The sequence below is a fragment of the Ursus arctos genome, unplaced genomic scaffold (genome assembly GCF_023065955.2).
Source record: "Ursus arctos isolate Adak ecotype North America unplaced genomic scaffold, UrsArc2.0 scaffold_5, whole genome shotgun sequence".
NCBI lineage: Eukaryota > Metazoa > Chordata > Mammalia > Carnivora > Ursidae > Ursus > Ursus arctos.
The window spans coordinates 11,498,090-11,523,798 of NW_026623067.1; the positions used below are offsets into that span (position 1 = coordinate 11,498,090).

The following is a 25,709-nucleotide window of genomic DNA, read 5'->3' on the forward strand; positions in this document are numbered from 1 at the left end:
CCTTCACTGCCCCCACGTGGCATAGCGCAGCCCCGCCCTTTCCGCTTGGTGGCTCGGAGGGCGCCGCAGAGAGAGCTTAATTTCGAGGTGAGAACTGCGAGTAACGGTAAGCAATATGAAAAATGTGGTGCTCACTTTTTAAAATACACTGCTCAGGTGAACTATTAAACCCTGACAGATTTCCATCGCAGAGGGCAACTCCTCCCTCAAGCGGTTTTTGCTCTGAGGAAATTGGCTGAGGCACTCCCTGTCCGGAAGGACTGAGTCCAGGCAGAAGTTCAGACGGGAATGGGTTATGGAGCGGAAAACCGGGGAGGAACGAAAAATCGGCCTGTAGGCTGCTTGTCGGCCACCCACGTCGCGCCAGGGGCAGGAGTGCGGAGAGCCGTCGCAGAAACTAAAAGGAGAGAGGAAAGCCCTCCGTGTTCTGACTTCTGGGGACTCGGGTCGAAAGCCGACTCTGAGTCTCACCCCCTCACAGAAAGGTCGGCGGGTCTGGGGATCCAGGCGTGCCCCCAACGAGGTGCCCTCATACTGGGAAGCACTGGAACATGGTTCCCAGGCTGCCTACCGGCCTCCCATTTAACCGCATGGTACGTGAATGTGTGGTGCCTCGCACTACCGCACATCCTTGATATTAAGAGACGATGCTGGCAGACAGCACCCTTGTCACATATTTTTTAAAGGGGGGAGAGGAACAGATCAGGGTGATAGCAGTCGCAATCATCCATGCAAAATAAGGGGGGATTATACATAAGTATTTATTTTCTGTTTGTAGCACGTATTAAGTTTCACAACTGTGAAACGAGATTGGAAATAATAGTACCTACCAAAAATGGTGCTGAGGAGTGTAAATGAGAAGCGCCCAGAACAGTGCCTGCCAGAGTAAATGCAGGCAAACTTAAACTCCCTAGCACCTCTTGGGCACCAGGCCGTTTTAGGTCTTGGGGGATACAGCTGTGAGCAAGACGGTGAGGACCTGGTTTTCTTGGAGTTTACATTGATAGGGTGAGTGGAAGGGAGATTGAGAGGGAAAGTGGAGCAAAGAGAGGAAGGAGAAGTAGACAGCCCTGTGGGTATATGGGAGGGTAAGGTTCCAGTAAGCGGGAACTTACATGGCAGGGATGGAGAGGAGAGGGGAGGGAAGGAATCAGTGTCAAAAGTCCTGAGCTGGAGTGTTGGAGCTGCTGAAAACCAAACAGTGAGACGGAGGTGAGGGTCAGTTGACAGAGGGCCAGCAGGCTTGGGGAAGGACCATGGCTTCTCAGGGTGTAGTCCTGTGTTTCAAGGGTCCCAGTTGTGTACATCACCTGCTTCCATAGCACCCTCAATTAGCTGTCTTTTCTCTTTTCCAACACTAAACTCGAACTGGATCCCGACTCACATGTTTTGTTTGTCCTGTGGTCATGGGAGACCCCTACCTTCACCCACGCCAATATCCAGCTCACTGTTCATAGCTTGGGTCATGCCCTGTACTCCAGGCGGTTGGGACAAATGGAGAGGTGAGAGAGTCCACCCATCTTCAAGTGGAGATGTGCAGTTGGCCTGTATATGCAGACGATTTGCTCAGCTCAAGAACACACGTTCCTTCCATCTCCTACCTAAACTCTCTAAAGAGATCATGGCTCAGTCATATTATATTTACCCCCCTCAAGAAATCTCATTTGGCTCTCTGTTTTCTTGAATTTTGCCAGGGAGCTAGGGCCTGGTGTACAGGTTTATTTTATTTTATTTTGTTTGTTTACCAGAGAGAGAGCACAAGCAGGGGGAGAAGCAGGTTCCGTGCTGAGCAAGGAGCCCATGCGGGATCATGACCTGAGCCGAAGACCGACGCTTACCTACTGAGCCACCCAGGCGTCCCCAGCAGTACAGGTTTAAAACGAGCCTCCCAGGTCTCTCAGGCCTGCTCAAGAACGAGACCTTTTGGCACCGCCGGGCCCCTTTCCGGAAACGGGCGGTTCCCAGGCTAGCCCCGCCCTCCCCAAGCCCCCTCTTTGCGCCCCGAGTCCTCCCCGCGGGCTATTGAGACCCGAGATTTCTGTAGCTGTCTTTGGTCTCCCGCAATTCCGCGGGCCTCTCTACGTCTGTCCCTTACTCTTTGAGACGGTTCTGGCAGCGCCCCCTCCTGTTGGGCCAAGGGAGGAATTCGGGTTTCGTTTTGGAGCCCACCAGCACCGATCTGGCAGTGCCAGCGGAGGAGAGGGTGAAATGGAATGTAGTGGACTTCCCGGACGACCGCACCACGGGATTCAGGCTTTCCGCCGCGGAGTTTAACTCCAATCACTGCCTGGCCTCTCTCTCTTGGAGAGGATGCCGGCAAGCCACAAAACCACCGAGGGGGGATTCCTGAATCGAGGGAGGTCTGGCCCTGACTCTCGGGACACTTTGGGTGTAGTTAGGTGCAGGGTTGGGTGCTGCGGCAGCCTTCTCCTCTCAGCCCAAGCTGGAGTTGAGCCTGCTTCCCTCTGGGGACCCACGGCGCCCTGCTAGGCATATGGGCCCACTTGGACTGCTCAGTCCTCAAGCCTGGCCCCTTCCAGTGGGATGACTTCTGTCCGCTGCTGGATGTATCTTAAGAATAAGCTGTGGGCTTCCCATAACAGTCCGCTGCCTCTGTCTGGGCCTTTTCATTCCAGGTGTCTTTGATCCAGCCTCTGGGAGGTGGAAACCTCCTGGAGGGCCCCACCTGACCTTGGGAGAAATTGGGGAAAGCTACTCTGCAGTTTTCTTACCAGAAGGCGGCCCTTCTGGTAAGTTCCCCACCCACTTCTGGTCCCATCCCCTGGGCTGCTCGACCTCTCCCATGTCCCCAGTGGCACCACCTTCATTCCCAGACAAGGTAAACAAAGGAGAAATTGGAGATGCTTTTCTAAGGAAGTCGGCCTCAAACATTCCTTTTCTGCTGTGAATCCCTAAGATCGACACAGCTGGGAGAAGCCCCTCTGGCTTCCCTGCTACAGGCCCATGACCTCTTCTAGGAACAGAGGCCTCTATTCCCTCCTGCCAGCATTCAGGTGAGACAGGTCTTCCCTTCAATGAGGTAGTGAGGACTACCTTGGGTGTTAGGTGAGGGGCTGAGGGAAAGGGGTGTGGCCAAGACCAGAGGGCCTCTGTCAGCTAAAGCAAGTGGCTTCCTTTTGTTTAGCTGTTCCTCTGCCGATTCAATGTGGTTGGCATTGGCATGCCCCATACTCCTTTTGTGGCTACACTGGCTCCTGCAACTATTAGTTCTCTCCCACACAGAACACACACATTGTTCTGCCTGGAAGGCCCACCATATCACACCCTCACTTCTCTTTGTTAATCTAAGCTTCCTTCAGGTCTCAACTCAGGTTGCAACCTCAGGGAAACCCTCTGTGAGCCTTAAGTCTAGGTTAGGCTCCTTGTTTCATGCCCTTATAGTGATGGTGTGTGGGGCCTTCACAGCACTTAGCCCAGTTTGCCCTTATTTGAATCCCTCAGGGCTTTCCTCGGTGTCCCGAGGTCAGGGACTGGTTATTTTTGGGCTCATATGCTGCATTTGCTGGTAGAGGGTTTGGTTGTGGAAGATTCTAATTGTGGTGACCAGCCTCATAGGCTAAATAGTTAAGGGCAAGTAGTTAAAGGGTGTTCCAGGGGATCACCATGGGGAAGAGGTGTCAGAGTGGTTTGCATGCAGAGGTTTGGGAGGTGGTTTCAAATGGGAAGGTAGGAGAGAGTGAAACCCAAGGTGGTCAGGGAGCCCCTAACGGGAAGGAGTTGACTAGTAAGGAATTTTGTCTTGAAGTCTAGGACTGTCTCTTTAGGATTAACTAATACTTCTCCTGCCTAGACTTGATTTTGCTGACAGTCATTTGTTGTCAGGGTGGAGGGTAGGTTGGAGGAGTAAGACTAGAAACAAGAGTTTAGAAGCTGGACAGGAGGATCTGTAGGAGGGTCATGAGAGTCCTACAAAAGGAGGCACTGAAGACTTCCCATTGGCCATATGAGTGAGCGAGTCAACATCTCCTCTAATCCATATCTCTCCTCCCTACCCCACCTTCTTCAGTCCAGTATCTAGAATTGGGTTCTGATTATAGAAACTATTTAATGATTGAGGCCTAAAGAATTAAGCTCGAAAAGACTGGAAGGAAACATGGGAAGTTCTATTCTTATTGTAGGTTCTGTTCCATTATTCCTGGTGAAAGGTAGGGATGTGATATTAAATCGATGCCAGGAACAGATGTTACAGAAAATCACATATCATTTATGTCTCTTGATAAATATTAAGTGTCCATCTTAGGCAGAAATCTGAGGTCTAACAGTCCCCTAGAAAGTTGCTAAGGCATTCTGTTGGGTTTTCCCAGGGAGATGGACTGTGGGATGGCCCAGACCCTAGATGTTTCAGCAGATATGCAGTCAGAGGTTGTGGAAGTGGGCATGATCCAGGCAGGTCTGGGCTGTAGCCCAGGCAGAATTATAAATATGCTAGAAGGCGGCAAGCCTCTGGCTTGTTATAGGTTTTAAAACAGCATTAGGTGGTAGGGAGAAACAAAAGGTGACCCAAGGTGCCTTTTTTCAGCTTTTTACCTGGAAGAGAATTTGATAAGAACTAGGGTTGGAAGAATATGTTGAAATGGAACTTTGAGGCTTGCTAGCTTACCACAAGATAAGAGGGCTGAAGAGGAAACAGTCCTTCCTGCTCATACTTGGGTTAAATAGCCAGAGCTTGCTGACAAATTCCATCCTTTGCTGGAGGGGGAGGAGGAGGATTCTATGTGCTTAGGAAATGGCAGACAAAAAGGGGGTGTGACCTCCAGGGATCCTCTTCCAGGTGACCTTGGTTCTTCATTTTTGTGGGGCCCTGCTTGGTACCAAGTGGAACTGTCAATCAGAAATCTCTGACCAACTCTGCATCTGAGTCCGTAAGGATGGGGTAAAAGATTAGGAAGGCCTAAGCTATGGAAGAATAAGAATAAGCCCCTCCCCTTTTTTTAAGGCTATTTCTGGCTCAAATCTATATAAGGTCATTTTCCTCCTCCTTTGGGAGAGAGAGAGGTGGGGAGAAGAGTAGTAACTTAGGGGGCCGTTTCCTTCCTTTGCTGGTCTACTGCCACATCTCCTCCTCCAGCTTCTCACATGCCAAGATGAGCTATTTCCCCCTGCCCCGGGTTCTTATACTGTACCTCTGAGGACTCTGGTATGTGGGCAAAGACTGTATCATTAAAAGTTAAATTTGTCACCACTTTTAGCTCTCACAGTCTCCTCCTTTTCAGCCCCATTATTCCTAAAACCTCTCACTTCCTCTTTTCTCATTATCAATGCCAGTACAAAGGACTCCATGGTCTCTTTACCACCCTCTGTCAGGATTTAGGTGTGAGAGGAGAAAGGGAAGAACCTACTTACCTACTTTAATGCTAGGTTTTGCCCCACATCCCATTGCCAAAAAGTCAGGCACCAAATAAAACCTTCTTCTTATATTACTCCTATTTTGAGGCCCCAGCCTGGCTCTTTTTTGGGAAGAGGGTAATGCAGTTTGTTTTTTAGCTGCTTCCTATTAGAGTTCTCCCCTATCACATTTCTCACATGTGATCCACATGAATCACAAGTGGAACTGGTTCAAGACTGTTTTAGTCAGATTTTTAAAAAATACAAGGCCTTCTTTTAAATATTTTCTTCTATTCCCCAAAATAGCACCTTTGAGCCTACCTCACTTGACTGGGAAAAGAGAGTTGTCTCACTTCTTTTTCATCTTCCCGTTGGACTTGCCTCTACTCCTGAGAGTCCTAGAAAGGAGCAGAATTCAACCTGCCTTCTTTCTATAGAACTGTACAATTCATTATGATTTGACAGCCACTAGCCATGTATGGCTATTTCAAATTAATTAAAATTAAATACAATTAAAAATTCAGCTCCTGAGTTGGACTAGACACATTTCAAGAGCTCAAGCTCGCTAGTGGTACCTACTATATCAAACAGCACAGATTCAGAACACTTCCATTGTTGCAAAGTCCTTTTAGACTTGGTATAGCAGGCTGTCTTGTGCCCCGTTTTTGTTATCCTATTTTATCAGTCAATAAATATTTGTAATAACTTCACTGTTACAGCATAACTTTCAGAGGGGGTCAGGGATGGGGGGGTGAGGAATAGCATAGACTCTGTAGGTCCTATAAAGATTTCCGGAGGCGTGGCATAGGGGCCAGAGGTTGATGGCCAGCGGTAGAGGAAACCTAGGTTTTAAGGAAGTGCTTTAGGAGCTGATGTTATATGTATTAATCCAGGGTCACACCACTCCAACAGAAGCAGACACGTTCTAGTTTTATAAAAAGTTCTGCATAATACTTAAAAACCAAAGCAAAAACAGTGACTACCCTATGGCCCTGCTGAAACTGATGTTTGCTGAAATGACTGCCTTACTCATCATTTCTAGATCTTCATTTCATATACTGCTTTATCTGTCATAGTCCTTATTCTCCCCAATGGCAGTGATATAGGCAGCTCTGGTTTAAAGAAAGGTTTGCTGACTGCCACCTGCCTGCCAAGAGCTGGGAATAGAGTCCTATCAATAAATTCACTACGTTTCGTAAGGTTCTAGCTAGGTGGAGCTATTCTTCCATTGAACACTTAGGTCAGTCACTGGCTTTAGGGCGTAAGCAAAGCTGGTAACATCTGTGGCTTTGGCCACTTTCCCTGAGTAGAGACGAGTGGTTCTCAACCATGGATGATTTTGCTCCTCTCACCCCTCTCCACAAGACATTTGCAAAAGTTGGGAGACATCTGTGGTTTTCACAGCTGATGGAGGGGTGCTACGTATATCTGGTGGGTAGAGTTCAGAGATGCTGCTAGGCGTCCGACAGCTCCCCCCTGCCCAAATAATTCTATTCAAAATGTCAATAGTGCTGAGGTTGAGAAACAGTGGTCTAGAGTACAGTGTGGACCAGTTCTTAAAGTCACAACTACTCATGAGGTCCAGACTCAGTGGGATAGTAATTAAGGCTAGCAAGTGTCTATTAAATTGGGAAGGGAAAAAATTAGGAGTCAGTGGAACTTCTGTTTCCATAAAACTGAAGGGCAGGTATAATTGGAGTGTGTTTGACTGCACTAGAAGGATAAGAGCTAAGGTCATAGTGCAACTGGAGGTGAGGATGTCAGATGTGTAGCAAGTCTGTGTAAAGATGAGGTCCCAGGTACAGCCACAGGAGTAGCGAGGAGCAAGTTTAAACAGTCTGACTTGTGATACAGCAGTCAACAGCTGAACCTAGTAGGGAAAACATTCAATAAACAGATGAGTATATGGTGAATATGGATATACCAGTTTTTCCTCAACATTTTTGTAACCCATAGCTCTACTTTTCATATACCTAAAAATCTTACATTCTCCCTCCTTCAGTGTTATTTAAAATTTCACAAGTAAGTATCATGACTAAAAATCAAAGCAATGGTAATTTTGGAAGGCAAAATTTATTCAGAGGATGTGATAACCATGTCATTGTTAAGCCTTAACTTTTCTTTCCTGGGTGGTGTAGGAGATGTAACAAAACACAAGCTGCTTTAACAATACTCTGGTACTGTTTTCTCCCCAGAGCTAGATATACCTCCTCCCCTCAAAAAGCTTTTAAGATGTAAAGAGAAAATGGAATAAATTCTTCTCATCTGTTTAGACATTTTACATCCCAATTTCTCTAGAGTATTTATCTGGAAGTTTCTAGTCAAAACAAACAGATTTTGAGTTACACATACTCCTCTTGAAATTCTTTCAGTGAGGACCAAATATCAGAGAAAACATTCTTTCCAAAAGCTACCACAGGTAGGTTTTAAGAACAACGTGAAGAACAGTCACCCAAAATAGTTTTGGATATTTGTTTTTTTCTTGAAATAACATTTATGAATCTAGTCCTTGAAAGACTGGCCAAGCAAATTAGACATTTTTTGTATGAGTTTGCTATGTGTAGCTGGATTTTTGGCAAGTTTTGGCTTAAAGTATTTCAAAACAAGCAGGAATGTTGGTGCTCGCCTTTTGACATTTCACGGTCAATGTATTTTAAGCTTCAATGCATTAAATTCTGCTTAAAGTTTTAGTTTTTGAAATTTTAAAGTACAGATTCTCTTTAGGTGGTGTTCCAGAATCAGAGGGTTGTTTTGTCATTGGTGTTCCAAAATCAGTTCTGTTCATAAATTCAGCTGAATACAGTTGACAACCAAGGAAACTCAGTATGTAACAGAAAATACTCAACAGCATTCTGAACTTCAAAAATCAAGGCAAACTGGGTTCAAATCTACTGTTTTTCATGAAGGTTACCCTGACAGCAAGGTGAAGATTTCCAGTAGATTATGGGCCAGTTGATGGAAGTTGATGTGTGGTGGTGGTTGCTACAGTACATCTTAAACACAGTTTTCTTCAGTTTTTGCCAAAAACCCAGATCTAAAACACTACTGTAATGTATACCCTTATAATATAATTTTCCTCTAACTCAGTTCATTATGATACAGCTTCAAAAATACTGTCTTTAGTGGTCAAGTATTAGGCTTATGAAACCAGCACACTCACAGTTTTTAAAGTCTATTTTAAACATAAGCAAAGCACATTTTTATCAGTAGATTCTTCTTAACTAAGCAAAGAAGGATGAGCTGCTGTTTTTAAAACCTGAAGTTTGATATACTCAGTCATCAATCCAGAGTTAAGACTGCAGAAGTAGATGAATGGAAGTAGATGGAATTCCTCAGTTTCCTCTCAGAGTTGTGGCAGCACGTGAAATGCAAGGCTTCACAAGTTTCTCCATTTTTTTCTCCTTTGCAATTAAGAGGGCTATTTAATATTATGCTTTAATAGCCTTTGAAGATTGCTGTTAATATTCCAATACTGTCCAGTCTTAAAGCTGCAGAGAATTGTGCTTTGCAGAATACTCCACTGTTTTTATAGCATAAATTTAACAGTGTTGGCATGGTGTCACTGCTCAACATTTTCAGGTAACTCAACTGAAGAAGTTGACCCTATCTTCTGCATCATAACGTGAATATATACTTGATAAAAGCCTCAAAAATTTTTTTGGCTGCCATCTTTAGCTACCTCAAAGGAGAAAACAGAAAAAGGAGTACTGCTGATGGAAGCATCTGGTCCCTCTTGGAGAACGATGAGTGATTTTATTGGTGGCAGCTGGGTGGCAGAGCAATATAGGCATCCAGTTATGCCTGAGCCTCAAGAAGTGAAATCTTTGTTCATTTCCTTTTTATACACCCATCTGCCGCCTAAAACCTGACACCATTTAGTGGTGCCCTTGGTCAAATCTAAATGACTTTACTTTCATAATCCTCTGATTCTAGCTTGAAGAGTCAAGATGAACTCTAACTCATGGGATGGACAAAATGGAAGATGTAAATAAGTAAGCTTTTCAGAACTAAAAAGCCTCTTTTCACACAAAATTAAACTTTAAAAGGACATTGACCTCAAAACAACATAACTGTCTTGGATATTGCTATAAAAATAGCAGTATGAATAGCACCATACCCACAGTGAACATCTGCAGCTTACCCACCCTGTCATACCTCATTAATTATAGGCTTTACTCTGAATGCTTCTTTTTCTATCTTTGTACTCCCACCAGCCAAGGAGTTCTTTCCAACTTTATTTATGAAATACTTTTTCTTTTTAAAATTACAACACTAAATATAATTTTAGAAACTATAACTCTCCCTATATCTGCAATGCTAATATAATTTGTGGAGAGAGAGAATGCCTTTCTCTCCTATTCCTAAAAATCACTGACTATTCCTTGAGTCTGTGAGTGACAACACCCTACTCAGTCCCTAAAAGCTTGCTTACCTCCAAAGTAGATAAGAAATGTGTTAAATTGGTAGCTGACAAAAATTCACTGTAACCAGAACTTTGTGATGGATAACGCATAATATTAAATAAACCATTATACAAAGATAGTTTATTATAATGTTAACTATTATTGTGGAGAGTTCAGTAAAATTCTAAATTGTGCTACTGTAATGTGTATGTTGACCAATGAAAGGCAGTAACAAAACTATATCATCAATTACAAAAAGTTTATACATACATAAAAATTTTTCACCTCTTCAGTGTAATTCCTTTTTGGCAACACCATCTGCCTAAATTCTGGTATATGTTTGAAAATAAAAGTTATATTTCCTTTTAAATATTCTATGTTTTGAAATGGATTATCCCCAATTTGTTTTACTTGTTTTTGGTGTTTATATTTACTAGTATGCTTTATAAGTAACTCCTCCGGTTTCAAATGAGTCTTCTCTGGCTTCCCCAGTTTAAAAGACCATCTCTTTTCTCCTGTCTGAATTGGCTTTCAATTAAAATTTCGGTTTCAAAATCCTTACAGAAAATTCTAACAGAGGATTGAGAGGTTACCTTATGTCAGCTTCAGTGTACTAAAACCCAGACGTATAGGACATAGTTTCTCCTGGCGGCAACCTTTGTTACCCTGGGGAAAACATGGTGCTACGGTTTGTCCTTAAAGTCAAGTTCGTATTGATGAAATTAGCAGTGATTGGTAGTTTTAAAATTAGTGTCTTATGTGTCCACTTACCAGTAACTGTAAATTGAAGGGTGATGATAATAGCTAATGTATGATGTCTTAGGACAGTGTTCTGTTTATGTTTTGATTGCAATCCAGAGTAAGCAATACATTGTACTCTCAGACTAAGAATACACACGTGTACATACATAATTTAAAAGTTTCATAAGACAGTGTTTACCTTGGTATGTTCCATGCAGTCTGATATTTTCTGTTTAATATTAAAATAATGCTGGGCATGACCCATTTATTTTAAGACCCACTAACTGGTTAACCCCCACAATTTGAAAACCACTGCTATAGGAGAACATGAGGAAACATTTTCATAAACTGTAAAGCACACTGAGATGCGTAAAGCACACTGAGCTGCTAATGAATATCCAGGATAAGACTTATGGGCCTGAGACATCCTCTCCTTCCTTGGGTACTGCTAGGAGTCACATTCACCTCGGCTTTTGGTAAGGAAGACCGTATTCAAGCTGTCACTGAGACAACTCTGTAATACTCAGATCAGGAAAGCAATGTATTAACCAAATCAGAACCCAAAGAAAAGACAAGTTAGGGGAAAATCAAATAAAAAAAGCAGACATCTGTTCAGTGCTTTATGGCTCATAAAATACTTTCACATACATGATCTCTTAATCTTAAGCCTGGGGAAAAATAAGAGGTAGAGACCTGCCCAAGATTAGACAGTAAGTGGCAGAGCCAGGTCATCTGATCCTAAATCCCTCACTCCTTTCACTGTGATAAAATACAAGGAAAGGAGAGTGATCAGGGCGTGAGGCTTCTTCTGATCCATCAAAAAGATAAATTTATGTCCTCTGCCTCCCTCTGTAGGGAAATTGGACCTTACTGACCGTGAGGAAGCAACCTCAGACTTTGGAAAGGGGGTGTGGCCAGTTGCACTTACTAGTCCAGGACTCAAACCTGGCATTTCAGCCTACCAATACCAGTCATGTTTTTTTGTATGTGGGTGTGTTTTTTCTCCAGTCATCTGTTTTGACACTGTGCTCTGAGGTCCCAAATGTCTATTAGCTACAAGTACTATGGCTTTCCATTCCTATGTGTTAGGGGTCCTGGAGTCTTGGTCAGGTGGACTCAGGACTCAACAGAAGGAAATCAAGTAATAGTGATAGGTCACCTATACTCATACTGAAAGGGAATAGCAACCGTAGTAAGTTTCTGGTGACTGTTGTGTCTTTGCTCAGCTTCCCCAGGAGAAGCCAGTCAGCCTCAACCAATTTGTCTCCTTTGTCTACACATGCCCATCTCTCTCTGCTACTGTGCCCTCATCTCTCACAAAAAAGAGGTTCCACTACCAAGTACCCATCTCTCCCAGCTCCCCTTGTTTTCTCTCCACTCCCTTCAACCCCTCACCCCCTTCCCCTCCTTGTGCCTCTCACCTTGTACTCCTGCACCACCTCCTCCAATGGCACCACGCTGTGCTGTTTGTGGCTCCTGGATTCCCGGCACACCACACAGATGGCCTCTTTGTCCACCTCACAGAAGAGCTTCAGGGCTTCCTGGTGTTTGGAGCAGATGCCCTGATCATTCCCCCAGCTTCCTCGATAAGGAGTGGGGCACATTTGGCGAATTATCTGGACCATGTTGGCCAGCTGCAAGTTGGGACGAAAGCTGCGACGTGTAAAGCTCTTTCGGCACTGGGGGCAGGTGAACTGACGTGGAGGGGCCGGAGGAGGCAGGTGGGTCTCAGGATACAGCTCCTGGTCGTCCTCATCGTATTCTTCCAGTATCTCCTCTTCTGGGTAGACGTCAATTCTCAGGTCGTGTCTCAAGCCTCCCAGGTAATAGTCCCGGTCTTCCTCCTCCTCTTCCTCCTGGTCCCACGCATAGTCCACGTTGTCCCAATTCCTGACGCCACCGTCACCAACCCAGAGTTCATCATCTTCTTGGTCCTGGAACACCTCCTCATCAGCATTGCCCTGGTACAAAACCTCTCGAATAGAGTTGTCCCACCCACCGATGGCCCCCTCCACATCGGCGTCCTCGTCCTCCTCCCATTCATCTTCCTCCTCTTCCCTGTCTTCCTCCTCTTCCTTGCCCCACAGCTGGGTCACACACCCTCGGCAGAAGTTGTGCCCGCAGCCTATGGACACAGGATCCTTGAAGTAATCCAGGCAGATGGCACAAACCGCCTCCTCCTGAAGGGTCTGCACGGGGTTAGGAGTAGTGGCATAGCCAGCCATTTTAATGCGCAGCCTGTGGGTGTGGATGCCTTAGCTCGGAGCTGAGGAGCTACCGGACTGCTTGCGGGCCTGCCTCTAAGCTACGCTTGTGACCCAAGGCTATTCTCAACTCTTCCTCCTCAGGCCCGCAGAGATGCCTTGCTCTCCTCCTTCAGGCTTTTCCCAGCTCAACGCGCGAAAGCCCTCGGTCCAGACTGAGTCGCCCTCCAAGGGCAGCGGGGGTTGAACCAGGCTTCAGCCTCCACTTCCCCTTGAGGCTCAGCTTGCGAACCCAGATCCGGACACGTTTCTTACTTCCCTCCAGGTTTGCCCGACCCAGCGGCGTCCTCCTCAGGTGTCGACACTCCTCACCCAGCCCGAGGCGACAGAAAATGACGTAGGCGCTCTAACCCACCCTCGGGAAGGGGTAGACTGAGCCGACGGAGGACTGCATTCTCTATGGTGCCTCAGGGGACGCCACAGCTGAGAGCCCAGCCGGCCATGCAGCCGGCCCGAAGACGAAAAGACTGGCGAGAATAGGCAGAGGTGGAGAGAATCAATTTAAGCCATTGAGCAGCGTTATCGCCGCTCCCATTAGCCAGATACAGAAATTTCGGCGGTCTCTCAGAGGAGCCAGTACCCAGGAACGGACCCGCAAGAGCGGGAGCCCGGTGGGCAAGCTCGCGCTCTCGTGCACTTCCGGCCCTTGTAGCCAGAGACCTTTGTGGTAGTGGGAACGCCCTCTTCCCCAGAGGCCGCGCTCGGGGGCGTGGCCTGCAGAAACGCAGCGGGGTGGGGCTTGCGGTGGCGCGCAGTTGCCGAGACGTCGGGATCTCGCTAGCCTCCCAACTTTTCGCCTCAAACCAATTAACCTTTATTGCTGCTGCAGAGCCTCGGCCTCCCAGCCCTGATCTTTCCCGCGACTTTGACTTCTACGTCCACCAGCACTGTCCGGCGACCACTCAGATACCTCAGACTCGGCATGCCCTACATTTATTTTGTAGATCTTTTCGCCTTCATCGATAATGCTTCCATTCAACGTCCACTCCCCTGTCCATGCACGCATGCATACATCCATTCATCCATCCACTCAGCTACCCATTCATTTTAATTCCATCCATCATATACATGCATAACCCATCCATTTATCCATCCACTTGATAGGCACAAAAACGTAAGGCATGATGAATCCGTTCAAGGAGTTCAGAGTTGTAAGCGTGTGGTTATCTGTAACCCAAGGTTTTACAAGGTTTCTTTCTCTATTTTTACTTCACCCTCACTAAGAAATGCATTGCACGGATTAATCCAATACAGACTTGCACATATATAATCTGGAAATTGTTCTTTCCCTTATGGCATTCAAGGCACCCTGATATGTTCTATTTTGCTTAAGTAAAATGCTGTTCAGGATCCACTGGTATGACTGTACCCCTCATTAATTGGTCACTGTTTGGTTTGAGGAACACCGTCTGCCGTAATGGAATCTTCAAGGCACCCTGAAATCCCTCCTCTCCCTCTCTGGGCCCAAACTTGAACCGTAGGTTCTCCCAGAGCAAGGACGGTAAATGGGCCGTTAACATTGCACGTGCAGCTCTTCTATCATAGTGCTGAACATACAGCAAGTACTTCTTACCTATCTGCTGAGTAAATAATGAACAAACCCAATAAATTGTAACCATCAAGTCCTGCTGATTTTTATCTCCTCAAATCTAGGCTGCCTTCTCTAGTTCTGTTCCTACCAGCCTAGATCTGACCCCATCAGCTTCCACCTGGACAAAAAGTTTCCTACAGGGTCATTTGCACTCATTTGAGTCCATCCTGCAGCCAGCAGAACCATCTGCCTGAAATGGAAGTCTGACACACTCATGCCAGCCTGTTGCCTCTACATCTTTGGGCATAGTCTCCCACCTAGAAGGCTTTTGTCTCACTGCTTCACCCAGATATAACTCCCTAATTATCCTTCAGGTCTCTGCCCGGGCATAAACTGAAGAGTCTTGCACGAGGCAGGTCCCAGGCTGTGTTAGCACCCCAACTCTGTCACTTTCTGTGTGACCTTGGATTAGTTTCTTAACATCTGTGCTGCCATATCCCCATATACAAAATAAAGATCATAGTAGCACACACAATAGGGTTATTGTGAAGTTGGTATTCCAATTCCAATTATTATTGACATCTGTAAAGTAATTAGAACAGTGCCCACTGGGGTTATCCTTGTAGCCCCATCACCTACCATTATATTCCTTTCCTGTAGTAGACGAGCCATAGAAGAAACTCACCTCATTTCCTGTTCTCTTCCTCTTTGAATGGGATAGAGATTGGGACCCTGTGGTGAAAAGCAGCCCACCATCTGTTGTTTAGTGGTGCTGAGAGCCTTATGTTCGGGGAGGGAGGGAGTTGAAACCCAGGCCTGACCTGCCTAAGGGCGGAACCTATTGGGAGTGTTTGTTATGAAACTAACAAATTCCCAGTATGCAATCTGGGAGCCTTCCCAGAGGTCCTGACTGAGCCAGAGGAGCCATGAGGGAAAATTGAGCAGCAAGAACTGGAACTGTGTTTCAGAGCTGGAGTACTTACCCATCTCTGAAAACAGGTTCTACCCTACACATGGAATGGTAGGAGAAGCAGCTGGGGAGCAGAACAAGGGAAGAGGGGGCTGCTCAAAAGCAAATTCTTGCCTGCCTTGCTGGGTGTGTGTGTGTGTGCTGAACCCAGGCAGGCAGGAGGAGAGCTGAAGGAAAAGAGCAAGGGGGAACATGTACAGGGGAAAGATGGTGAGACAAGGCTAGAGGGAGCATCTTGTGGAGGAACCAGTAAGACTTAAAAGGAGCATGTAGTGGATACGCATTTTGAAGAATACCTAGGTGTATAAGAATCTTTAATACCTATTTCTTTTATCTTCTCTAAATTACCCTTCCTCAAATCCAAGTGCCAGCTGGAAAGGGCTTCCTTCATATTCCCTCAGGTTGTAAAACTTACCTGATCTTTTCCAGGATAGAAGGGAGGCTTGGTTTTAAGCCCCCTTGCAACCCTGGCATCCCTGCAACAAGGCATGCTCCTATTGGCAGGAGGACTGCTAGCTGTCTCCTGAACCCAACTTTGAGCTGTGGGTTATCAGAGCATGTGACCTGGCACACCCAGGGCATCAGGCCACTCAGGGCATTTGGAAAATGGCAGCAGTGGGGAGTATTTAGGGGCTGGAGCTTAACAATGGTGGTAGCTGCTGGTGTATTTTTCACAGGACTTTCAAGAAAATATACCCATGGAAACTCACATCATCTTTTTTTTTTTTTCCCCTAAGATTTTATTTTTAAGCAATCTCTACACCCAAGGTGCGGCTTGAACTCACAACCCCAAGATCAAGAGTTGCATGCTCTTCCCACCAAGCCAGCCAGCTTTTTTAGGCTGGAGAAGCCCACACAAGAGTTCAGCTGCAAAAAATTATTTTTTCCCCCATTTTTAAAATTATGTTCAGTTAGCCACTGTATAGTACATCATTAGTTTCTGATGTAGTGTTCAGTGATTCATTAGTTGTGTATAACACCCAGTGCTCATCACAACACTTGCCCTCTTCAATACCCATCACCTGGCTACCCCCTCCCCCACCCCCTCCCCTCTGAAACCCTGTTTGTTTCCCGGAGTCTATAGTCTCTCATGGTTCATCTCCCTCTCTGATTTCTCCCCCTCAGATTTCCCTCCCTTCCCCTGTGGTCCTCTGCACTATTCCTTATATTCCACATATGAGTGAAACCATATGATAATTGTCTTTCTCTGCTTGACTTGTTTCACTTAGCATAATCCCTCTAGTTCCATCCATGTCGATGCAAATGTAGGTACTCATCCTTTTGGATGGCTGAGTAATATTCCACTGTATATATGAACCACATCTTTTTTATCCATTCATCTGTTGAAGGGAATCTTGGCTCCTTCCACAGTTTGGCAATTGTGGACATTGCTGCTATGAACATTGGGGTATATGTGCCCCTTCTTTTCACTACATCTGTATTGTTGGGGTAAATACCCAGTAGTGCAATTGCTGGGTTGTAGGGTAGCTCTATTTTTAACTTTTTGAGGAAACTCCATAGTGTTTTCCAGAGTGGCTCTACGAATTTGCATTCCCACTAAGTGTTAGAGGGGTCGCCTTTCTCCACATTCTCGCCAACACTTGTTGTTTCCTACCTTGTAAATTTTTGCCATTCTAACTGGTGTCAGGTGGTATCTCATTGTAGTTTTGATTTTGTATCCTGCCACATTACTGAAAGGACCGCCTTTGTAGTATCCAATAGGTTTTGGACTGATGTATTTTCATTCTCATTAGTTTCCATGAATTGTTTAAGTTCTTTAATTTCTTGGATGACCCAATCATTCCTTAGTAGGATGCTCTTTAACTTCCAAGTGTTTGAATTCCTTCCAAATTTTTTCTTGTGATTGAGTTCCAGTTTCAAGGCATTGTGGTCTGATAACATGCAGGGAATAATCTCAATTTTTTGGTGTCATTTGAAACCTGCTCTGTGACCCAGTATGTGGTCTATTCTGGAGAAGCTTCCGCGTGCATCAAGAAAAATAAGTACTCTGTTGTTTTAGGGTGGAATGTTCTATATATATCTACAAAGTCCATCTGGTCCAATGTGTCCTTCAAAGCTCTTGTTTCTTTGTTGATCTTCCGCTTAGATGATCTGTCCATTGCTGACAGTGGAGTGTTAAGATCTCCTATTATTAATGTATTATTATCAGTATGATTCTTTATTTTGGTTAACATCTGGCTTATGTAGTTGGCTGTTCCCATGTTGGGTCATAGATATTAATAATTGTTAGATTTTCTTGTTGGATAGACCCTTTAAGAATGATATAGTGTCCCTCTACATCTCTTCCTATGGTCTTTGGTTTAAAATCTAATTTGTCTGATATGAAGATTACTACCCCAGCTTTCTTTTGAGGTCCGTTGGCATGATAAATAGTTCTCCATCCCCTCACTTTCAATCTGGAGGTGTCTTTAGGTTCCAAATAAGTCTGGTGTAGACAGCATATGGATGGGTCCTGTATTTGTATCCAATCCGCAACCCTGTGCTGTTTCATGGGAGCGTTTAGGCTGTTTACGTTGAGAGTAACTACTGAAAGATACGATTTTAGTGCCATCATATTGCCTGTAAAGCCCAGTTTCTATAGATTGTCTCTGTAAATTTCTGGTCTGTGTTACTCTTAGGGTCTATTCTTCTTTTATAGAATCCCCCTTTATTTCTTGCAGAGCTGGCTTGGTGGTCTCATATTCTCTCAGTTTCTGCCTGTCCTGGAACTCTTTGTATCTCCATCCATTCTGAATGACAGCCTTGCTGGATAAAGTATCCTTGGTTGCATGTTCTTTTCATTTAGTACCCTGAATATAACTTGCCAGCCCCTTCTGGCTTGCCAGGTCTCTGTGGACAGGTCTGACGTTATTCTGATGTTCTTCCCTCCATAGGTAAGAAATCTCTTCCCCCTAGCTGCTCCCAGGATAGCTGCCTTGACTCTAACATCAGTAAGTTTTACTATTATATACCGGAGTGTTGGTCTATTTTTATTGATCTTGGGAGGGGTCCCATCTGCCTCTTGGACATGAATGCTTGTTTCCTTCCTCAGATTAGGGAAGTTCTTAGCTATGATTTGCTCATGTATACCTTCTAGTCCTTTTTTCTCCACCCACTCAGGGATTCCAATAATTCTGACTTTGGAATGTTTTATGGTGTCATTGATCTCTCCGCGTCAGATCTCATGGGCTTCTAGTTGTTTATCCTCATCCTCTTTGACTTCCTTCCTTTCTATCAGCTGATCTTCTAGATCACTAATTCGTTCTTTTTTCTTATTTACCCTAGCTGTTACAGTATCCAGTTTAGAGTGCATCTCATTCATAGTATTTTTAATTTCGTCCAGATCAGCTCTCATTTCTGCCCTTAGAGAGTCTATATTGTCACTCACCGTTTTCTCAAGCCTAGCTAGTGACTTCATAAATGCTACTCTGAATTCTGTTTCTGACATCTTGCTTATATCCATATTCATTAGGTCTGCAGCAGAGGCCACTGTCTCTGGTTCTTTTTTTTGTTGGCAGTTCCTCCTCCTAGTCATTCTGTTGAGGGGTGGTTGAGGGAGTGTACAGAGTCCAAAATATCAACCACAACCCAGGCAAGATGAACTGTAGGAAAATCTGGAGGGGTCTGAAGCCACCACTGAAAATCAAAGCCAAAATGAAACCCAAGAATAGAATTTATAAATTTAAAAACTTTTTAAATTAACAAAAAAAAATTTTTTTAAAAAGGGGGGGTAAGGGGAAGGGGGACTATAATCTCTCAGTGTGGGCAAAGTAGGGTGTTTCAGTTCTTCCTGGCTGTATTTTGTTTTGTTTGTTAGAGGACACTACTTCCCAGAAATACAGGTAAAGTAAAACTGGGATATATATGAAGGTAATATTGAATGGGGAAAGGACTACACTAAAGCCTGTATCTGTAAAAAAAAAAAAAAAAAAAAAAAGGTGTAGGAGTGAAAAAGTACAAATTAAAAAGCTACTATGAAATATAAGTTGGTATATCGAACATCTAGTCGAAATAGGAAAAAGTAAAAAAAAACAGAGAGGAAGCATAAGAGAAAGAATAAAAAGAAAAAGAGAGTTGTATCTGAAAAATACACAAGCCATGAGGCAATGCCTGGAGCTCCATATACTATTTCCACCCCAGTGTCAGGGTTTTACAGTTTTATGGGGACCCTAGGGTTGTGGTCCTCCTGTTCTTCCAGGCTGTGTTCTGGGGGAGGGGCCTGCTGCGCTGTTTCTCAGGCAACCCTGCTTGGGCGGAGCTGCCCCAACCCCTGTGGGGGAGGGGATGGGCTCGGGGAAACCGGTTTTTTGAGCTTTTGTTCTCTGGCGGCTTTCAGCACCTCTTGGAGGGTCAGAGCAAAAATGGCTGCACCCAAACCTCTGTCCCAGAGCAGAGAAATCATAGTCAGCTCTTCTCTGCACCCGCCAGAACACACAGTCTCCGTTTCTGTAAGCACCCCCCACACTTACAGCGACCTTCACAGAGGTGGACCCAGGGGCCCCGGCCTGTCTCTGCCCTTTGTGCCTCTAAAATGGTGAGGGATCCCGGGTTCCCGCGCACCGCCCCCCCCCCCCCCCCCCAGGAAGCTCCTGGATCCCGTTTGAGCGCTGCTCTAAAGCCCTTCCCACTGCTACAGCTCTGTGAGTTTTTTGCCAACCGGGCAGGAGGCTTTTGCATCCCGGTGTTCTATCACTTTCCCGGCGCCAGCTTATGGCGGCCCCCTCCTCCTCCTGCTTATCTTCCGATATCTGCCCGCAGATTCATGACTCCGCCAGTCCTACCTCGTGCCTGCTGGAGTTTGTCTGCTTGTAGAGATCCAGAGATACATTCTTACATCTCAGGCTGATTTCGTGGGTGTTCAGGATGGTTTGGTAGATATCCAGCTAAATTCAGGGAACTGGTGGAAGCAGGGCCCCCTACTCCTCCGCCATCTTGCCTCTCTCCTCCCAGTTGCAGATAATTAAATTCCAGTTTATGGTAATGAGGCAAGCCCCTGTCACACAGACTGGGGACCATCTGTCAGAGGTACCAGAGAGGCCGTCTAGTACTGGCTAGGTTGCACAGGGGTTGACAAATCTGGCCCTCGGTTTCCTTTTGTAAGTCCCACGAAGTAAGTATGGATTTTAAATTTTAAAGGAGTTGTAAAAAAATAAAAATAAAATAAAGATGAATATGTGGTTGGAGACTATATGTGAATAGAAAATCTAAAATATTTACTACCTAATACTTTACAGAAAAAGCTGATGCCTGGGCCAGGGTGCATGGAATGGGGGACCTCCAGAGCGCCTTTTGATGTGGGGATTCTGGCTTGTTTCTCTCTTCCAAGTCAGGTTCTTCCCCTGCTCCTAGCACTCCCTTCCTGAGTTAGGTTCCAGAAGTCCTTTTCAACACTTCCTTGGCGATTCGTGGCATTTTCTGGTTCCACACAAATTTAAGGGCTGTTTGTTCCAGTTCTTTGAAAAATGTCATTGGTATTTTGTTTGGGATAGCATTGAAAGTGTAGATTGCTCTGGGTAGCATGGACATTTTAACTATGTTAATTCTTCCGATCCATGAGCATGGAATATTTTTCCATCTTTTTGTGTCTTCTTCAATGTCTTTCAAGAGCGATTTGTAGTTTCTAGAATATAGATCCTTTATGTCTCTGGTTAAGTTGATTCCAAGATAGCGTATGATTTTTGTATTGTAATGGGATTTATATTGTAAATGGGATGGATTCCCTCATTTCTCTTTCTTCAGTCTCATTGTTCGTGTATAGAAATGCAACTGATTTCTGAGCATTGATTTTGTATCCCGCCACATTACTGAATTGCTCTATAACTTCCAGTAGTTTGGGGGTGGATTCTTTCGGGTTTTCCATATAGAGTATCATGTCATCTGCGAAGAGAAACAGTTTGACTTCTTCTTTGCCGATTTGAATACCTTTGATCCCTTTTTGTTGTCTGATTGCTGTTGCCAGGACTTCTAGTACTATGTTGAATAATAGTGGCGAGAGTGGGCATCCTTGTCGTGTTCCTGATCTTAAGGGAAAGGCTTCCAGCTTTTCCCCATTGAGAATGATATTTGCTGTAGGCTTTTCGTAGATGGGTTTTAAAAAAAATTTTTTTTTTAAGATTTTATTTATTTATTTGACAGAGAGAGAGCCAGTGAGAGAGGGAACACAGCAGGGGAAGTGTGAGAGGAAGAAGCAGGCTCCCAGCAGAGGAGCCTGATGTGGGGCTCCATTCCAGAACGTCGGGATCACGCCCTGAGCCAAAGGCAGACGCTTAACAACTGCGCCACCCAGGAGCCCCTTCATAGATGGTTTTTATGAGATTGAGGAATGTACCCTCTATCCCTACGCTCTGAAGGGTTTTAATCAGGAAAGGATGGTGTATTTTGTCAAATGCTTTTTCTGCATCTATTGAGAGAATCATATGATTTTTTGGCTTTTTTCTTGTTGATATAATCTATCACACTGAGAGATTTGCGAATGTTGAACCACGCTTGCATCCCAGGGATGAATCCCACTTGGTCATGATGGATAATCCTTTTAATATACTGTTGGATCCTATTAGCAAGGATCTTGTTGAAGGCACTGGAGGAGATAATACTAAGTGAAATAAGTCAAGCAGAGAAAGACAATTATCATATGGTTTCTCTCATCTACGGAACATAAGAACTAGGAAGATCGGTAGGACAAGAAAGGAATAAAGAAAGGGGGGGTAATCAGAAGGGGGAATGAAGCATGAGAGACTATGGACTATGAGAAACAAACTGAGGGCTTCAGAGGGGAGGGGTGTGGGGAAATGGGATAGGCTGGTGATGGGTGGTGGGGAGGGCGCATATTGCATGGTGCACTGGGTGTTATATGCAACTAATGAATCATCGAACTTTACATCAAAAACCAGGGATGTACTAACATAATATAATAAAAAAAATTATTAAAAAAAAAAAAGATTCCAGAAGTCCTGGCTGAACAGGGTGAGTGTAACCAGTGGGTCTGCCTTGAGTCTGGTTGTGGGTTTGTGGGTGGTTTCACCATTAGAGAGTCTAGAAATATTGGTGGTTCTTTCTCTCTGCTCCACTTGAAATGTAACATCCATATAGAAATACACAAATCATAAATTTATAGCTCCAAAAAAATTTTGAAGTGTACATCCAGCACAAGGAATGGAGCACCCCCAGAAATCCCATGTCCTCTTCTGCTCATTTTCCACAGCATGTCATCTGGTAAACCTAAGTATGCGTTTTCTTCTCCCAGGCATAAGATTTAGGAGTGGAGTTACTGAGTCAGAGGGATTCATATGTTTAGTTTTTAGTACATCTTACTTAACTATTATTTAAACCTTGGAACTAAGAGCCCCCTGCACTTTGGTCATTTCCCCGGGTGGGTTGGGCTGGACCAGAGTGGGACACTGAGGCTGAGTGAGAGGCTGTAACCAGGCCACTGGAGGGCTGCCCCAGCCTCTCCTTGCTGGGCATCTCCCCAGAGTAGACCAGGCCAGCTGGTGTGAGATACCAGTCCTCAGGCAGCACACAAACTTAGGGATCTCAGGAGCAACATGTTCTCATCATTAGAGATTTTAGGGGAGACCTCAAGCTCAGCCTGTCCCCCAACTTGTTTCACTCAAGGGGCCTTCTCTTCTCCTTACCTTCTGCTCAGCTAGCCTTTAGAATTGAAGATGATGAGTGCCAGGCCCCTCATCTCCTGATGGGGACAGAGGCTGGATGGAGGACAGGTGATCCAGGACCGTTCCCCCGTGTCTTCTCCCTGGTGCTCAGGCCGAGAAGAGCAGGGTGGCTGTGTGCTTAAGATTCCACAGGAGAGCTCCTGAGAAGAACCTTCCCTCCCTGCTACACAGCGCCATCCGGACTCTTGGTCAGGCAGGGACCTAACCTGGATGAAAGACCCCTCCCAGCCTTCCCAGACACTCCCCAGCTCCCTCCCACTGGCTGTCTTCTCCGTTTCTCCCCAGGCAAATGCCTCAGGAGGGGGTTGCAAAAACCTACCCTGCCTTCTCTCTGAGCTGGAGCTGTGAGTGGGAAGTGGATTTTGGAACAACCTTCCTTTTCCATAACTCAGGCCCAGCTTCTCTCCATCCCCACTGCAATGCTTCCACTCTCTGGGTCTCTCCCTGTCCTGGACTTGCTCTAGCAGGTGGCTCCATCAACGTGGCCGCCGAGCAGGCCTGGAGAAACCTGGCTGAGGGTCAGCCATTTGGCAGAGGGAGCTGGCAGGCTGACTCCCTTCTCTCCAGCTGTTGCCTTGCCATGATGCCGTGTCACTCCATTCTGGAACTCACCATTCAGATACGTGGCAGCATAGGGATCGAGGCTAAAAAGACACCAATGAAACAGCCCGTGTCCTCAATCCTCTCCTGTGTACGCTGCTCTGTGAGCTTCTCCAGGAAGGTAGAGGAGGGGAAAAAAAAAAAAAAAGACTAGCCCAGGCCTGGGCCTTCCTGCTGGACTTTGTTGCTGGCCGGACCCTGACTGCCTGGGCATGCCCTGGAGACAGCCCAGAGACATGTGCTGTGGGCATCGTGGGACCTCAGAGCAGGGATGGCTAGGAGGGCTTCCAGGAGGTGGCTTGAACACAAGTCTCAGAGTGTTTCTGGAGGCTGTGGGGGGCACAGGCATGGCATGCTAGGATTGGAGCAGGGCGGTTACTGGGGGGACTGAGCTGCATTGGAGATGGCTTCTAAGAAAGCCTTGTATTTGGGGACCCCTGGGTGGCGCAGTTGGTGAAGCACCTGACTCTTGGTTTCGGCTGAGGTTTGTGATCTCTGGGTCGTGGGATCGAGCCCTGCATTGGGCTCTGTGCTCAGTGTGGAGTCTCCTTCGAATACTTTCTCCCTCGGCCCCTCCTGCTCATGCTGTCTCTAAAATAATATTTTTAAAAAAGCCTTGTAATTGCTGGGCATGGAATCTAATATTCTTCACTGAATATTAATTATTAATCAATGCATTCATTCATTTGACACATCATCACAGCTAGGTTCCAGCTAGGTCACACTGAATTCTGCCTTAAATATGGCAGCCTAAAAAAAAGTTGTGGTCTGGGACCAGACTCCAGAGGGTTAGCAGGTAAGGTTTGTGTCAGTGTAGGGGTATGTCGGGGCGGCCTGAGGACTAGAAGGCTAGTAGCAGTCCTCCCACAGGGGAGATGTCCTGGCCTCTGTGAGTGAAGGCATGGTCTACAGGTGGAGATCCCATGGTCATGAGCCAAGGCCAGACCAGTGTGGCCTGAGGGAGGGAGGCAGTTCCCAGGGGCAGCTAGTGGAAGTCGTGTCCTGCTGGGTGAAAAGCCTGCTTTTCCTGCGGGTCTGCAATTTTTTTTTTTTTTTTTTTTTTTTTTGCAAAGCTGCTGTCCTGCCCCTGCCAGATTTATAGGCCCCTTTACTGCTTCCAGGGGTGCTCACAGCCCTCCTCACTTGCCCTCCTGCCCCTGTCCACTGCTAAGACTATGGTCGTTATTGGGGGCACCCAGGGCAACGCTCAAGGGTAAGATGAAGTCCCTCTGCGTTTGCCTTCTGTCCTCTCACAAGCTTCTCTCCTGGCAGGAGTGCTGAGGAAAGAACCAGGGAGGCAGGCAGGTGTCTGGGCTGGTCCAGCTGGGTCCAGGGCCCCTGTCTTGGTTGATATCACTGACCAGTCATTGCTAAGCAGAGAAGCAAAAATGCGAGTGGGAGCAAGGCCTGGGTTAGGGCAGACTGCCATACTTTCTGGGCCTGTTCATCCCTCTGTGAAATTAGACTCAGGACTCCCAGGTTCACCTCCTACCTGGCCGTGGGATGCTGGTTGAATCGTGTTCCTTTGCCTCAATTTTTGCAGGTGCACAGACTTAAAGCAATATGTGCTTGAGGTGTGGGTGGAAGGTAAGAGAGAGAGGGGGAGAGAAATGTGCACTGGAGAGACCAGACATCCTGGACAGGAGGAACTCTAACGCGAGAGGTCGAAGGAGGCGGCATGATGGTTGGGGGGTGTGTGGAGTGAGGGTGGCAAATTATCAGGGGCTTCTAGAGATGTGTTAGGGTCCCTTTAGGTCTAAAATGTATTTTATGGTTCCATGGGCAAAACACTGAACTAGCCTGCAAGGGAAATAGGAAACAAAGTAAAGCCAAAGGTATGCTGTTTCCAAGATCTCATAATCCAGTTACAGAGCAGATACTCCCTGAAGGTCAGGATGGTGCTTCCCTTGGCAGCAGGAAGACCCGATTCTGACAGGGGTGTGAACTGTTCTGGCAGAGGAGGGGTTAGTAGGATGCAGGAAAGGGGAGACCAGCTTCCCCGCCATCTGCATTCCCACAGATACACTGGGAACTCACCCTGCCTCAGGGAAGAAGTTTGACCTTTGCTCAGGAGGCCCCAAGTACATCTTCAGAGGTCAACGCAGGCACGTGTGCCCTTCCACTGGTGGGGGCCAGACCCACTTTGTGCCCCCGCTTCTTTACTGTAAGGTCAGACAACTG

General features: G+C 46.0%; 1 protein-coding gene and 1 long non-coding RNA gene across 5 annotated transcripts; both read right to left on the reverse strand.

The window, feature by feature from the left end:
- Positions 1-760: 760 nt before the first annotated feature.
- Positions 761-13,534, reverse strand: TRIM52 (tripartite motif containing 52). 4 transcript variants are annotated; one of them, XM_026507672.4, is made up of 2 exons: positions 11,912-13,534; positions 761-7,216 (listed from the first exon to the last, which is right to left on the reverse strand). In XM_026507672.4, exons 1-2 carry the CDS (start codon positions 12,713-12,715, stop codon positions 6,695-6,697), a joined length of 1,326 nt encoding a protein of 441 aa, XP_026363457.2. In that variant the 5' UTR covers positions 12,716-13,534; the 3' UTR covers positions 761-6,694. The 4 variants fall into 4 exon arrangements, with proteins under 4 accessions (XP_026363457.2, XP_026363459.2, XP_026363458.2 ...); XM_026507674.4 differs by lacking the exon at positions 761-7,216 and adding an exon at positions 7,404-8,747 and having other exon boundaries at positions 11,912-13,437; XM_026507673.4 differs by lacking the exon at positions 761-7,216 and adding an exon at positions 7,404-9,112 and having other exon boundaries at positions 11,912-13,436.
- Positions 13,535-15,971: 2,437 nt separating this feature from the next.
- LOC130542801 (uncharacterized) lies at positions 15,972-20,864 on the reverse strand. The gene is made up of 2 exons (XR_008957640.1): positions 20,037-20,864; positions 15,972-18,891 (listed from the first exon to the last, which is right to left on the reverse strand). It is a non-coding gene; the product is annotated as an uncharacterized LOC130542801 (long non-coding RNA).
- Between the last annotated feature and the right edge of the window lie 4,845 nt (positions 20,865-25,709).

What these genes read in the sequence shown, in the direction of transcription:
- TRIM52 (XM_026507672.4), bottom strand. Translation starts at nt 12,715, where the DNA reads ATGGCTGGCTATGCCACTACTCCTAACCCCGTGCAGACCCTTCAGGAG. An exon ending in AGGTGGTGCAGGAGTACAAG is followed by an intron (nt 7,217 to 11,911) that starts GTGAGAGGCACA and finishes TTTCCCTACTAG; the next exon opens with GTTCAGCTGTTGACTGCTGT.